Source organism: Littorina saxatilis, linkage group LG8 (genome assembly GCF_037325665.1).
Source record: "Littorina saxatilis isolate snail1 linkage group LG8, US_GU_Lsax_2.0, whole genome shotgun sequence".
NCBI classification, from domain to species: domain Eukaryota; kingdom Metazoa; phylum Mollusca; class Gastropoda; order Littorinimorpha; family Littorinidae; genus Littorina; species Littorina saxatilis.
The window spans coordinates 7,778,343-7,794,443 of NC_090252.1; the positions used below are offsets into that span (position 1 = coordinate 7,778,343).

The 16,101-nt window shown below is 42.6% G+C and overlaps 2 protein-coding genes across 3 annotated transcripts in view; both read right to left on the reverse strand.

Annotated features, from left to right (window-relative positions):
* LOC138972681 (uncharacterized) overlaps positions 1-16,101 on the reverse strand; it is a 57,063-nt gene that overhangs the window by 14,745 nt on the left and 26,217 nt on the right. For both annotated transcript variants that reach the window (XM_070345335.1, XM_070345334.1), the window contains exons 2-3: positions 1,856-1,995; positions 584-636 (exon numbers count right to left, since the gene is read on the reverse strand). In XM_070345335.1, coding sequence (XP_070201436.1) covers positions 584-636; positions 1,856-1,914 — 112 coding nt within the window. In that variant the 5' untranslated portion in view covers positions 1,915-1,995. The remainder of the gene's footprint in view (positions 1-583; positions 637-1,855; positions 1,996-16,101) is intronic.
* On the reverse strand, positions 8,245-15,537 carry LOC138972679 (zinc finger SWIM domain-containing protein 3-like). Its single transcript, XM_070345333.1, has 2 exons — positions 14,884-15,537; positions 8,245-11,473 (listed from the first exon to the last, which is right to left on the reverse strand). The coding sequence occupies exons 1-2, from the start codon at positions 15,041-15,043 to the stop codon at positions 10,908-10,910; spliced, it is 726 nt and encodes a 241-aa protein (XP_070201434.1). The 5' UTR covers positions 15,044-15,537; the 3' UTR covers positions 8,245-10,907.

The window sequence follows — 16,101 nt, forward strand, 5'->3', positions numbered from 1 at the left end:
CACAAGGCTTTGAAAACGAACGGATAAGGGGCGTAACTCCTTAGTCATATTACAGTTGAAAATTCAAAGCGGGTCGGCTTCACTCAATTTACCACTCGTGCGTTTCGATTCATTCAAAGATGCAAAGATTTTCGTTGTTGATACAAAGGGACTTGACGCTCACTTTCTGCACGCTGAGAACGCCACTTCCTGCAGTGACGCTGAGAACGTTCAAAAATACCATCAAAATATTAATTCTGCCCTACAGCGTTTTAGTTGGTCCATGATGGGTCCAACTATTTGTTTTCCTAATTTATGTCAAGCCTCTGATGCCAAGAAATTGAGTGAAGCCGACCCGCTTTGATTTTTCAACTGTAATATGACTAAGGAGTTACGCCCCTTATCCGTTCGTTTTCAAAGCCTTGTGTAGGGAACGTCATGGCTTTGAGTTGAAAGTGGTCAGGCCCCGCGTACACCCTCTGCCCCGCTTATGTCAGGTTATCCCCCGTGAGATTTTGAATGCTTGTTGCCGCTTTCTTTCTGTTTTTAATGTTCTTCCTTTACATATAGCCAGGCATAAAATCCAAAACAGATATCTCCGTACCTTGCCCCTCACACCGCCCCTTCTCAGGACCGGTTACCAACAAGACAAAAATCCTGTGGACAGATAATGATGGCATTAGAACAAACAAGTCGCGTAAGGCGAAAATACGACATTTAGTCAAGTAGCTGTCGAACTCACAGAATGAAACGGAACGCAATGCAATTTTTCAGCAAGACCGTATACTCGTAGCATCGTCAGTCCACCGCTCATGGCAAAGGCAGTGAAATTGACAAGAAGAGCGGGGTAGTACTTGCGCTGAGAAGGATAGCACGCTTTTCTGTACCTCTCTTCGTTTTAAATTTCTGAGCGTGTTTTTAATCCAAACATATCATATCTATATGTTTTTGGAATCAGGAACCGACAAGGAATAAGATGAAAGTGTTTTTAAATTGATTTCGACAATTTAATTTTGATAATAATTTTTATATTTTTAATTTTCAGAGCTTGTTTTTAATCCAAATATAACATATTTATATGTTTTTGGAATCCAAAAATGATGGAGAATAAGATGAACGTAAATTTGAATCGTTTTATAAAAAAAATAATTTTTTTACAATTTTCAGATTTTTAATGACCAAAGTCATTAATTAATTTTTAAGCCACCAAGCTGAAATGCAATACTGAAGTCCGGGCTTTGTCGAAGATTACTTGACCAAAATTTCAACCAATTTGGTTGAAAAATGAGAGCGTGACAGTGCCGCCTCAACTTTCACGAAAAGCCGGATATGACGTCATCAAAGACATTTATCAAAAAAATGAAGAAAACGTTCGGGGATATCAATCCCAGGAACTCTCATGGAAAATTTCATAAAGATCGGTCCAGTAGTTTGGTCTGAATCGCTCTACACACACGCACGCACGCACACACACACACACACACACACACACACACACACACACACACACACACACACACACACACACACACACACACATACACCACGACCCTCGTTTCGATTCCCCCTCTATGTTAAAACATTTAGTCAAAACTTGACTAAATGTAAAAAGCGAAGCACACGTTCAACATATCAAGAAACAAAACTTCGTGACTTTTCAATTTCAAAATTATCGTACAACGTGACAAATAGATGGTACAGCAGAATCAACGTACGTGAAAGTCGAAATAAACGTGTGTGTGTGCGTGCGTGCGTGTGCCTGTGTGTGTGTGTGTGTGTGTGTGTGTGTGTGTGTGTGTGTGCTTGGTGTGTTTGTGTGTGTGTGTGTGTGTGTGGTGTGTGTGTGTGTGTGTGTGTGTGTCCGGCTGTTACTCACAGTTTTATGTACAGTACATAGACAGCAGGCAGTGGTTGACAATTCTTTACGAAGTTCATTCTGGGAAGTGAAGCTTACTTGCATTTGCATGTCGATAACGTGTTGAGGTTAAGGTTTACCACTCATAAGCTGTGCTGAAACTGAAACGCAGGAAACGTTGTCATAGGAGCCTACTTTAATAAATTGTTTGTTTTTTTTCAAACATCCCAACCTCATAGAAGAATCTCTCTCCCCCCCCCCCCCCCTATCCCCAAACCACCCTACCCAATAGAAGTTTCCGTCTCTTTTAAGAACCCCACTCCCCAATAAGAACCCCCACCTTGACAGGGTCAACCAAAGTGGGGTCATGTCGGGAGATCATCACACCCTAAAAGTGTGCAATGTTTCACAGGTCTAGCTTGAAAAAAACATTTTAGATAACCTCAAACTTAAATTTATTGTCCACGGAAGGCCAGCCGGCCGGCTAATTACCCACGGACGATTACTAAGACTCAGGTGAGTCAAAAATAATTATTCTAGATGCATTGAAATTTGAAGCAAAACCAATATTTTGTTTTGAATAAGGTACTTTGTCGGAATTATATGACGATACAATGTGTTTTTTTAATATGTTTCTACATGTTATATATTTAAATGTTCCTTATCTTTTGGGCTTTTTCTTTATTCTTACATTTAGTCACAGTGTTTTCCGGCGACAGTCCGCTTACACGCAAGCCAGCTGTTGCGATGCAAGCAATTCACAACAGAACTGTGGCTTTGAACCCAATACCAAAGATAAGCTGCTTTTCCCAATAAACCTTCGCAGTGTTCTAAATTAATGTTTGGTACTTAAAGCCTCTTTACTACTCACATTGTGACGCTTGGCACATACCAATTCAAGTCTTTACTTAAATTTGGTTATGACCTGGTTCGGCTGACACCTCCGTAAGATAATCAGAAAAGATAATTTGGTCGCCTTTCTGTAGAAAGTCAAACCTGCGATAATTCAAGGGTGTTAAATCTCCCAACTTCTTTTTCCGTCTTGAACGCAGCGTGATAAGACGTGTTTTTTTGCGGAAGAAAATTATATCGCCTTCGTGTGATATATTTGGTCAACATCGACTCACTTGACGGTATTGTTCGGTGGTATTTATGTTAATTGCGTGTTGTCAGCCTATTATTTTAGGCTGTGGCTATATCCACGGATCCGTGCCTCGAGTCCCGATGCTATATCCACGTGACTGACGTCATCGTACTTAAGGGACGCTACTCTCGCCCAACATTTTCCTGCTTTCGGTTTGGCACTTCACTGACATGACTAGGACGTCAGCTATCAAATATCAAAGTCAAAATTCAACTTTTAATCACAAGTTAGACTTCATGAGTGGTATACAGCGTCCAAAGATCGATCAGCAGCAGGTTCCCCTCCTTAATACGAACCATGTTGAGCTAAACTTTTGTTTATTCGGGATTTGCATTTTCCTAGTTTGCGGTGAGTTTTGATGCAGTGTGATCAATCAATCAATCAATGAGGCTTATATCGCGCATATTCCGTGGGTACAGTTCTAGGCGCTCTGCAGTGATGCCGTGTGAGATGAAATTTTATACGGCCAGTAGATTGCAGCCATTTCGGCGCATATTTACCTTTCACGGCCTATTATTCCAAGTCACACGGGTATAGGTAGACAATTATTAACTGTGCCTAAGCAATTTTGCCAGGAAAGACCCTTTTGTCAATCGTGGGATCTTTAACGTGCACACCCAATGTAGTGTACACGGGGGGAGGGTTCGGACACCGAAGAGAGTCTGCACACAAAGTTGACTCTGAAATAAATTTCCGCCGAACCTGGGATCGAACTCACGCTGACAGCGGCCAACTGAATACAAATCCAGCGCGCTACCAACTGAGCTATATCCCCGCCCCGCCCCGTGATGCATGTGTTGCTTGCTTAAACGCTTTCCATTTAAAGTGAGTGTTGTCGTTGTCAGCTTGTGGACTAAGGCTACCAACCGGAAGATGAAGAATGATGTATTGGTCTTCCCTATTCGCTAGATTTGTGCTGAGTGGCCGAACTCCATCAGTCACAACTCCCCACAGTACTCCAATGATTTTGAATTCACCATATTTAATTTTTTTATTATTGAAAACCAAGAAGACCAAGCGGTCGTTCAGCAAAGACTTTGTGAATTCAGTTACTTCTCTTTACTGTCAAAAGACCCAACAAAGAGTCTGTTATTTTATTAAAACAAATTGCAACACAAATTCCCTCAAGTTTTAGGTTTTTTTGTGGGCTTTTTTTGTGTGTATCGTCTTCTTCTTCTTCTTCTTCTTCTTCTTCTTCCTCTTCTTCTTCTTCTGCGTTTGTGGACTGAAACTCCCACGTACACTCGTGATTTTACACGAGTGGAATTTGTACGTGTATGACCGTTTTTACCCCGCCATTTAGGCAGCCATACGCTGCTTTCGGAGGAAGCATACTGGGTATTTTCGTGTTTCTGTAACCCACCGAACTCTGACATGGATTAGAGGATCTTTTTCGTGCACACTTGTTCTTGTTCTTGCGTGTACACACGAAGGGGGATAAGCCACAAGCAGGTCTGCACATAAGTTGACCTGGGAGATCGAACAAATCTCCACACTTAACCCACCAGGCGGCCGTGGCCGGGATTCGAACCCTCGACCTTCCGATTAAGAGGCTGACGTCTTACCACCCCGCCACAGCGCCCGTCTGGTGTGTGTATCTGCTTGTTAAAGTTTGCTGTGTCCATCACCTAATTAAAAAGGCCAATTTTATATCCAGGTTCATCAATTTTATAATGAAAGATATTTGAAGATCAAAATTTGCTGTACAGTTATCAGGAACATGTATTTCATCCTCCACAAAAACTACAATTTCAGAATCTTCCTGCATAGACACATGCAGGAAGATTCTGAAATTGTAGTTTTTGTGGAGGATGAAATACATGTTCCTGAAAACTGTACAGCAAACTTAGTTAGCACTATATATACCCGTTTATGTTGAGATACATATGTTAACAAATTCATTAAAAATTAAATTGAATTTTCCACTATCATCTCATGGTGTAGTTTTATTACTTGTCACATAACATCTAAGTATTACTTCCTTTGGTGTACATATGTTCGTACATGTCACTTCGAGGATGTTTTGGAAGATCATTTAAACATTAAATTAATGTGTTATCAGCGAGCAACATTACATTGATATGCTGTAGTGGAACCCTCCTTTTATGCCCTCCAAATAATCGGTTCCACTTCATTTAGGAATCTTTCAAAATTCCTAGCTTTCTTATGTTCACCAACAATGATCTGTTGACACAATTGTGAATGAATTTCTAATACGTATGTAAAGGTGAGTGTGCGTGTGTGGGTGTGAGAGAAAGAGAGGGAACAGTGCTTCCAAACACATTCACAACCACAAAAGTCAAACTCAGCAAGTCAGGATTGGCTGGTGAGACACCCATCAAGTAGATAGCTGGTATATTTTGTAATGACATATGAAGGAAACACCAATAACAACTCATACATGAAGACATATATCACATATTACCAACCAAGTTTACAGAACCTCACATTTTAACATTCCATGTAGTCGCATATGACTGTGTACAAAATCACCTTAATTGTCAAATAGATCAGTTTTAGCAGATGATAAGCATTACACCTCCAGGGAAACATTCTACAATATCGGTCGTACACAAGCCACACCATCCGAAATGAGTAGTTCAAAGCCTGATCGGATGAAGGTTAATAGATCACTCACAGTGCATCATCCACAGTCAGTACAAATCTTCAGTCTTCAATTGAACAATCAACCAAATAAGTAAAACATTAAATACAGCAACACATATATCATGCCAAATGAAACTATCCCAAGGAAATAAAAAACAGGGAATATGAAGCATACACCTACATAAATGAATACAGAATACAGAATCTTTAATTGCCCAAGGTTGGGAATTTGTGAGTACATTGCGGTTACGAAACATTTCAATCCAGCCATATACACCAACACACGCATCATTTGTACAAATTGAACAACAACATTAGGTTAAAAACAACACTGGACAGCACAAGTATAAAAATACATTCACTAAAACTAGCAGAATACACTCATGCTTCCTCGCCTCAAGTCACACACACACACACACACACACACACACACACACACACACACACACACACACAGACACACATACACACACACACACACACACACGTCACTGCCTCATGTATTTTTATAACGTGACAGAAATCGCAGTCGCTGGTAGAAATAGCAAAAATAACAAATTAAAACATAATATGCAATAAACATAGATCTGATGGTCAGCAAATTATATCACACAAAGACACACATGCCTTTTTATAGATAAGTATCACATAACTGAGCACCACATGGAAGTTAAGTAGATTAAGAGATACAGCTATCACAGCACTTTCCGCAATCAATAAAACCAGACTATTCAGGGACGCGCGGGTATCGTCTTGACCGCTTGTGGGAAGAAACTCTGTCCGAATCTACATGTCCTGGTTTTAATTGCTCGAAACCGCCTACCTGATGGTAAGGGTTGAAACAGACAGAACGCAGGGTGCGTTTGTTTGTTTGTTTGTTTAACACCCAGTCCACCACGAAGGGTTATATCAGGGCGGTGCTGCTTTGACATTTAATGTGCGCCACACACAAGACAGAAGTCGCGGCACAGGCTTCATGTCTCACCCAGTCACATTATTCTGACACCGGACCAACCAGTCCTAGCACTAAACCCATAATGCCAGACGCCAGGCGGAGCAGCCACTAGATTGCCAATTTTAAAGTCTTAGGTATGACCCGGCCGGGGTTCGAACCCACGACCTCCCGCTCACTGGGCGGAGGCCTTACCACTAGGCCACCGTGTTGCGTTTGCAGGGTGCGTGGGGTCATGTATGATGTTCTGAGATTTCTTCACGACACGAGCTGAGAACAGGTAATCTAATGAATGGGAAGTAGTTATGATGTGGAAAATTACTTTCACCTCCACCAAACTTAAGGTACCCCCTAAGATTCAGAATATGTCACACAATCAAACATACCAAATGTCAACAAAAACACCACAAATGATGACCAAAACAAAGCAACATACCATGAGAAAAACAAACACATTGTGCCACCTGATTTGATGTACCCTGCTCAGTATCAAAACATTGAAATTATCAATAAGCATTAATCAAAATGAGGAATATAATATCATTCCTAGTACCAATTTAGTGTTCCACAGTTGAATAACTCACCTAAAATATGATAATGATATATATCCCTTCCTGTACCAACACAAAAACACTCACTGGAAAACTGTACTCTTTTCCTTGAGCACACATTCAATACAGAAGACCTTCACAATCTCACATAAAACTCAGCGTGACAATTACTAGAATTAGACACCCTGTCCGGCATTGTCAGAAAGTACATACAAATATGATGTACACTATTCAATAGATTGAGAGACAACCCTTTATCTCAAAACATACTTTGGACTGTGGTAACCATTTCAAACCATGGTGTAATGATGTGCTATTGTTGTTTGTTACTAATTCCAATGAAAACCTGAACACTATTTAATATGTTCATTTCATGCCACATATATCTGTACTGCCATCACCAGCACATTATTCTTCTATGCAAGTTGGTACTTGTGATACAATTTTTCCCAAATTGCAACAAAAGTCCTAAAATGTACATACATTACACAATTAAAAGGGTCCCAAATGATGCCTTGTACAGTAGACTCCCCTTTAAAGACACCCCAGCCAATTTAAAACTTGCTTCCTTTTAAGACCTTGGTTTTTCAGATTTGTTTTCATTATCTCTGTAAATTTAACCTCATTTTAAGATTTTAAAACCTTCCCCTTTTTAAGACCTGATTTGCTCAGATTTTTGAAGGTCTTAAACGGCGGGTTCCACTGTTGTAGGGAAAGCAAAGAGAAGGCAAATTTGATTACGAGAGACAACACAAAATGCCATGTGTCAGTGTAGTAAAATCAAATCACTAATGTTGTGGTACATAAGTAAGCCAATCAAGAAAACGATGCTCACAGAAAGTGTACCATCTAGTATCTACAGCAAAATCTCCCCTGTTCGCATCTCTGATGAAGCTTGACATTCTTTGAAACCAGGTGCAAGTAATGGAAAGTGAAACAAGTGGAGAACTGTACACAAAAAGCGAAAATAATCCTGGACTTAAAATATGAAAATGTACATAAAATGTCACAGCTTTTATGTTTTGAAGCACTTTGATACAGGTACTACAATAAAATATTAAATGATGTATGAACAGAAATTCACAGATGTCAAAGGTAACAACAGTAACGGCCCTGTCAGATGCCTGGTACACAGTAAGGAAGAATTTTTTTCCCCCGTCTTTACACTTGTTCCCTTGTCCCGTTGTGCTCTCACACCGCCCCGTCCCTGCACTCGCTGCTCCAACCACCTCTGAATTTCGTTCCGCTGCCAGACTTGTCGATTATACAGACGCTCCAGGGGGGGGGGGGGGGGGATGTCGGGCCGCTGCGGTAGGCTACCCTCGGAAGATGACACTGCACTTCTGCTGAGTCACTTCGACGGTGTTCAGTAGTGGGTCTGTCCCGAGTTAACGGACGCAGCCCACTACCAACTATGCCCCCTACAAACGACATTGACTTTAAGTCGCGGAGCCAGACTGGGTGAGCGTCCCCTCCAGAGAGCAGACCGCCACCACGTCCCTCCGTCGACCCCCCCAGAACGTCACAAGTTGAAGACTGACAGCAGAACTACTATTCAGGGAAGGATCGAACAGGAACACTGAGACCAAGGTCACCATGAGAGCTCCGGGCATGAAGGGCCACAAGAGCAAGGACAATTTATATTTTGATTAATGAGATGAGGATGATTATAATGATGCTTTGGATTTCCAATTTGGTTTTTGAGACTACGTGACAGGACAGCACTCTACGCTTACTGTCATAATATATCCTGGCGTCAACCAGGCCCGAGAACTGCCGCACCTGCGGTGTTGGTCAGGAATACAGAACCTGAGCACCCTCAAAGTCGCATTCGTTAAATGAATGACACTCGGCTGTATGATCGCAGCCTTCCCATAGGAACCATAGCACTTCCACTCTGGGTAGGAGCCGACCGTAGCCCGAAAAACCCACATGACCCTGATGGGATTCGAACCCACGACCTCCCGGCCCGCAGCCCGATGCGCTAACCACTGCGCTACGGGGGCTGGTGAAAGGAAGAATTCTTGCTTTCCACAAACAAAAATGACAAAAACATTATTGATGAATTTATGGACTGGGTATGACAATACATCATTATTTTCGACGAAGGGGTAATGTGAATTGATCAAGTACAGCCAAGTCCATAAAGTGACCATTCTTGTTTTTATTTCATGTGCACCTGAACATTCCTGCACTTCCTGCAAAACCAAAATCGGCCTTTAGGAACAGCTCCTTTTAAGGTTGCACACTTAATGTGGAACCAAAGCAAGCAAGCATCACAGACAATTGCTTGAGTATGCAAGCCAAGGCTCAGCTGGCACATTTTACAATTGTACTGTGGGTTCTTTCTCATGTTATCTATCATTGATAAAAATAAGTAACCAGGCTCCCCTGTCAAAAAATGTCTGCACAGTAACAACATCAACATTGTCATCAAGAATACTGAGAGGAAGGTAATCACTTTGCTTTGGTAGGTCAGTAACACTTAGTAGCTTCTCACAGTAATGGTTTGACAGGTTTGGTACCAACCATCCAAGGATCTCTTCTTCCTTCTCTGACTGTAATTTCTGTGCAAATGCCATGGGACCCAATCTGGATTTCTTCTGCTTTGGAAGGCCAATTACAGTGATGTCTGATCCCTTTGGCCGCCCTCTGCTTTTCATCCTTGAAGGCAGTTGTATTTAACTCAGGGGGAGATCAGCATGTGGAGGGGGGGGGGGGGCTCATCCCACTTTCAAGGTTCAAGGATGGCGGTGTCCTTTGGGCTCTGGCTCTGGCAGTTTGGGATCGGGCTGGAGGGGAAATGTGACAAATGTTAGACAAGTGTTCACGTGGCGGTGTCGTTTGGGCTCTGGCACTGGCAGTTTGAGAATGGGATCGGGCTAGAGGGGCGTTGTGAGGGATGTCAGACAAGTGTTGACTTGGCGGTGTCCTTTGGGCTCTGGCTCTGGCAGTTTAGGATCGGGCTGGAGGGGCTTGGGTTGAAGACAATGACGGTTCTGGGCTTGCACAGGTCTGGGGCAGACTGGTTGAATGGGATCGATGTTGCTCTCCGTCTGGCCTGTTGAACACTCCTAACTCCACACAGCAAACATTTTCCCAGGCCTGTGCCAGATCCCCCACCACGTTCATGGCCTGAGAAAACTGTCGCAATGGCAGTTCAGCGGCAACAGCACAAAGTCGCTGAGCCACTCTGAATGCCTTGTTGTACCTTTCATTCTGGCTCGGAATCCTTGTCCGCACAGGGGCCTCACTAACACCGACTCGAGACAGAACTGTTTCCCTTCTTCTGTACGTACCCTTATAGTAGTCCTTGGACCACCTTCTGCCACAGATGGTATGGCAAAATAAAGGAGTTTCCTGCTGCATCCGCACAGCGAGCATGTGTCGACAGGGAAGCTCTGAGGCCTTAAAAAATCCACAGGTGCACGATGATGACGAGACCGTCAATGTCCCCTCATTTCTCTGTAGCTGAATCTCTGGCGTGGTGTGTGGGGGGGGGGGGGATTTGAATCAGCAGGGCTGCTTCAAACTGTTGCTTGAGGTATGCGTAAGCAAATGGAGTTAAACACTTCTGAAACTCCCCAAGCTCACCTGTTGCTTTGCATGTTGGTTCCTTCTGGAACACAAGGATGGCTCTGTGTTCCCGTTCCTGTGCCATTGACGACAGACACTACATTAGCTCCCGGAAAAAATATCAGCAAGTTTGAGTTTCTCCCAATGACACTCTTGATGGCATGATTGATTGCTTCAAGGCGATTGTTAGTGTGAGTGAGTAGGTGGCCAGCATTCACCATTAGTCCTTGCACAAACTGATGCCTAATGGGGTGCCAATTCGCAGTGACGTACTGATGAACGCGGATGTTTTTTTTCCTGCAGTTCTTGAAACAGACGTTGATACGCCTCTTCGCTGTCAGCATATGCCATCTCTTGAAGGAGACGGAGACACTGTTGACGCTCTCCAGACGTAATGTTCATCTTTTTCTCTGTCACCTCACGCCTAAAGGTTCGCAAGGTGTGAAACAAGCAAATTAGGAGGTATGCGTTTGGCATTTCTTCTTTGACGACGTCGCGCTTAACCCAGTCTGTATCAGCCATGACGCATCTGGTGTGTGCCACGTTATGGTGTTTTTTGAATAATTGAACCATTTTCTGCATGCTGAGTCTGTCCTCTGTCCTCTTTATCCACAAAGCGATGATCTGGCTTTGTCCGTTGCCGTCGATGCACAACATTATATACAAAGGCATCTTGAGATCATTGACCTTGTAGGTTGCATCAATCAGCAAGATTTCGGGATATTTCTTGTACATATCCAGCCATTCCTGCTTCTGGAAGAAGATGCCATCCAATACGCCTTCGCGCTCCACGACCTCCACAACAGCCCCTGAGACACACACAAACAGAAAACAAAGCTTTAAAAATGAGTTTAATATGCGTCGCGACAAGGCCATATATACGAGCAACTCCCAAAAGGTGCTCCCTGTCAGATGACATTTTTAAAATATCCACACATAGTTTATTTGTGAGAAAATACCAATAAAGCTACTTTCATTGTAATCTGAAATGTTTGAATGTAATGATATCAAAGGTTTAATTGTAGCAAACACAAATGTACTTCTATTTTTTATCGAATTTTGAACATAAATTTAACCCCAATTTCTTTAAATAAAGTTGCTTCTACGTTATGGAACACTCTTTTGTTTAAATCATATACTGTTCAAAAAAAGAAACGCATAGCTTGTAATATTTGGTTAATTTAGTTATATGGCTACAAGGATATCCACCAACTGCAGAAAATGTTTATCTGGTCGTCGACCTTTCGTCCATTGCCACAAGTGAGCTCTGCACGTGACGCATGCGTTATCAGTGGCTACAATGTCAAAATTGCTCATTTGGCATGACCACTCGTCATGCTTCAGTGTAATCTCGTGAAACTCGGGGAATATTGAGCTCTCATCATGTCTTCCAAAACCCATAAAAGCGGATTGTTCGCCACAAAGAAATCAGACGACAATTCAGCGACGAAAGATGGCCCGATTGAGCAGAGAAGACCGCCAAATTGCATTGGGTCGTTTACAAGCAGGCCAAAGTCAAAGTGCAATCGCCAGGCACTTCCACGTGTCCCAGAGCACCATCAGTAGACTGTGGGTCAGGTTTCAAGCCACTGGCTCCGTTGCTGACTTGCCACGAGCGGGAAGACCAAGGGCGACAACTGCTGCTCACGACCGCTTCATACGGCTCCGCCACCTCCGGAATCGTTTCCTGTCGGCCTCATCTTCTGTCCAGGCTCTCCCCGGGCCACACCGATTATCGGACCAGACCGTGCGGAACCGCCTGCATGAAGCTGGTTTGAGAGCTCGCAGACCTCACAGAGGAGCTGTCCTCACCCGCCGCCATCGCCAGAACCGAGTGCAGTGGGGCAACCAGCACCTTCGCTGGACCGTCCGGAATCACTGGAGACACGTGTGGTTCAGCGACGAGTCCTACTTCCTGCTCCAGCGACATGATGGTCGGAGGAGGGTCTACCGGAGAGTAAACGAACGTTACGCGCCCAACTGTGTGGATTAGGCACCCGTTCATGGTGGTGGAGGCGTCATGGTGTGGGGGGGCGATCAATACCGCTGGAAGGAGCACCCTGGTGCACGTCCAAGGGCGCATAACTGCCCAGCGATACGTGAAGGAAATTCTGCGCCCACACGCCCTTCCTCTTCTGGCTGACCAGGATGCCATATTCCAGCAGGACAACGCTCGCCCGCACACAGCACGACTCACCACCCAGTTCCTCACCGACCACCATGTCCAGGTGCTTCCCTGGCCATCCATGTCGCCAGACATGAACCCGATAGAACACCTCTGGGATGAATTGGACAGACGTGTGCGCAGGCGAGAAGAAGCGCCGGCAAATCACCGCGATCTATTGCAGGCACTTCAGGAGGAGTGGGACACCATCCCACAGCAAGATATCCGGCATCTGATCCAGTCCATGCCCAGAAGGTGCCGGGCAGTTGTTGCTGCTCAAGGCAGTCACACCCCCTACTGACTTGACAGCCTCGGCACCCAATCGTATTGATTGACTGATTGATTTGAAGATGCAAATGAACTGTGTGTGCATTCAACTGTGTCCATACCAAATTTCAAACAAATAATCTAAATATTGGATTTTCTGTTAATTTTTTCGAAAAATAAAACAAATTTGGCAAGTAGCAACTATGCGTTTCTTTTTTTGAACAGTATATATGTTAAAGTTATGAAATTAACACTTGAAAATGTATAGTTTCTCGTGACTGTTCACGTCACACTCAGCCACTTTTCCTTTTCTTAGGCAACCCAGAATCAATCTTTCGATAGTGATCGCGTCACACCATAATTACATGTCACAAGAAAGAGCACATTCTTGTAAATGTGTTCCATTACTTTATCTAATTTACTGCTTCTTTTGATCTAAAATGTTTCTGATCAAGAAGTTAAACAAAACAAAAGCACACGACTGCGTGTAATAATGGCTCTGGATAATTTCAGATGTTTCTCGTTTAAATGAACTCAATTCTAGCACTGAAAATGTTGTGCGTCACAAGAAACAGTTTTACAAGCAACACATCAAACACAAAAATGCACCCCTCACTAGGTAGTACTGCCCCCTTAAATGATTGAACTGTTCATATTTTTCATTTAAAAGACTGCAGGTTGTCGACATAATGAGAAATTAGTGTTTGATGTGTTGCTTGTAAAACTGCTTCTCGTGATGCACAACATTTTCAGTGCTGGAATTTAGTTCATTTGAATTAAAAAACCTAGATTTTTTTATAAGCATTTGATGGACTTTTTTCATTCATAGCCAAATAAAGTGCTCACAGATCATGTTCCTTGAAATTTCTCATCATGTATGTGTCACGTCACAAGAAACAGTTTTTTACTTATGGAACAATGCATTCCACAAAGAATAACATTTTTTTCCTGATCAAACTTTTTAATATTCCACTTTGTTCAAATTAACACATTTGTCTGCAAAAGATACAAAGGCTTGAGTGAACTTTGATCTCAATTTGGCTAAACATCTGTTTTTAAAAAAACAAACAAATCCTTTATCCACAAATGTAGGGAGTCAAAGCAGCACCAAATTAAGCAATGTGAAGAACTTTAATAAGAATTTTTTTTTTCTAATCATCAACCCCTTTGTTGGAGACAAAAAGCATATGTAAATGTTTCTTGTGACAATAGCGTAACATTTTGTGACTTGTGGAACCTGAAACACAGTCACCCTTGATCATCAAGTTCACATGGGAACCAGTCTCTCCGGTGAAAGATTGCAAGGTGTGTCTGTGTGGTAGGTTTGACTGTATAGGAGACCTGGGAAACCCTTGGATTATTCTCAAAGTCAAACAAATGTGGTGTACATGTGCTCTCAGAATGAGCGCACTCCACACAGCATTCACTCCACACAACATTTGAACATCTATGTTTCAAACTTGCTTCACAGGTGTCCAAATTTACCAATAGTGGCAATACATTCATAACAAATGCTTCTTTCAATAACTGTTATTGTGTGTCAAAAAAACTGGATCCGCTTCAAGATACTCTTGTGAAGAAAAGTAGTATATGACATTTTCTAACTGTGTATTTTCTAGCGCCAAAACGAGGCTTTAGATTCCCTTAATAGTATGGTCCTAATAGTATAGGCCAATACTAACTGCACGAAATAAATTATCTGAAAACGTCTCAACACAAAGCAGTCAATAAACAAATCATGTATACATCTCTTCAGTTAAACCTGTAAGGAAAGATATAGGTTCATACCTGGCGATGTGCGCAGTTCTTCCACTACAGTTTCAACGTTGAAGCTGGATGATTTGCGAGAGCCATCAAGATTATGAAGGTCCTTGAGTGTAACACTTTTCTCATATTCCTGGCGAACATGCTGCTGGATGAGTTTCTTGTCATCCTTCATTGAAAGCATTGTGCGGACCTGCTCCTGTGCCTCTTCCTTCAACTTCCGTTGCCGTGGAAGACTGTCAAATGCCACCTGCAAACATTGACAAGTTTAGCAATTTTGTCCCCAGCAATGCTAAGCCAGAAGAACTTGTTTCAGCCACTTTACTCGCATTTGGCGAGTAGATAAACTGAACATTTCTACTCAGCAAGTTACATGTTTCTACTCTAATAAACAGTGCTCAGAACACGAAAGAAGGCGGAAAGTGGCGAGTATGTTACTAACCATGGCCAGTAGAAACATGTCACTCACTAAGAGTAAGTGGAGAGTAGAAATGTTCATCTACTCGCCAAATGCCAGTAAAGCTGCTGAAACAAATAGTCAGTTTGGCCAGTACAGTTTGCCCTCTGGCTAGCTCATTTTGAATGTTGCACCTTTTTTTTCGACTTTCAGTACTGTCAGGCCTGAAAGTCGCAAGTATTCTGCGAGTAGAAATCTGTAAATCACAAATGGCGAGTAGAATTGTTAATCAACTCGCCTAAGGCGAGTAAAGTTGCTGAAACTCTGAATTGAAATGGTTGGTTTGGCAAGTAAAATTTGCTCTCTGGCTAGTAAATTATGAGACGTACTAGCCAAAGGCAAGTGCCCCATTTTGTGGACTTTCAGCGCTGACTGTGTATATGTTACAGTAAGAACCCGTACCTAGGGAATACGAGTAATACCTGAGCATTTTAGTGAATACACGTAATCCCCGTTTCATTCAGGGATTTCACGTAATCACTGAAATTCCAAGTGATTACGCGAAATCCCTGAAATTAGATCTGTCATTTTACGGGTTCTTACTATTGAGCATTCAGTGAATTCGCGTAATCTTCATCTCTGAACACCGACATTACCTATGACTTACAATTACACACAGTATAGTTTAACTTAGAGGACCTTTCAGTGTCGTCAGTGAGTGCAGTTGAAGTGTGTTTAAACGACGGAGACATGAGCGAATGTTAGTGAATACTATTCAGTTTTCAAATGTGTCTGAACCACTGCTTGTTGCTTCATTCTTCCTCTTCCTCAAGCAAAGTCAAGAT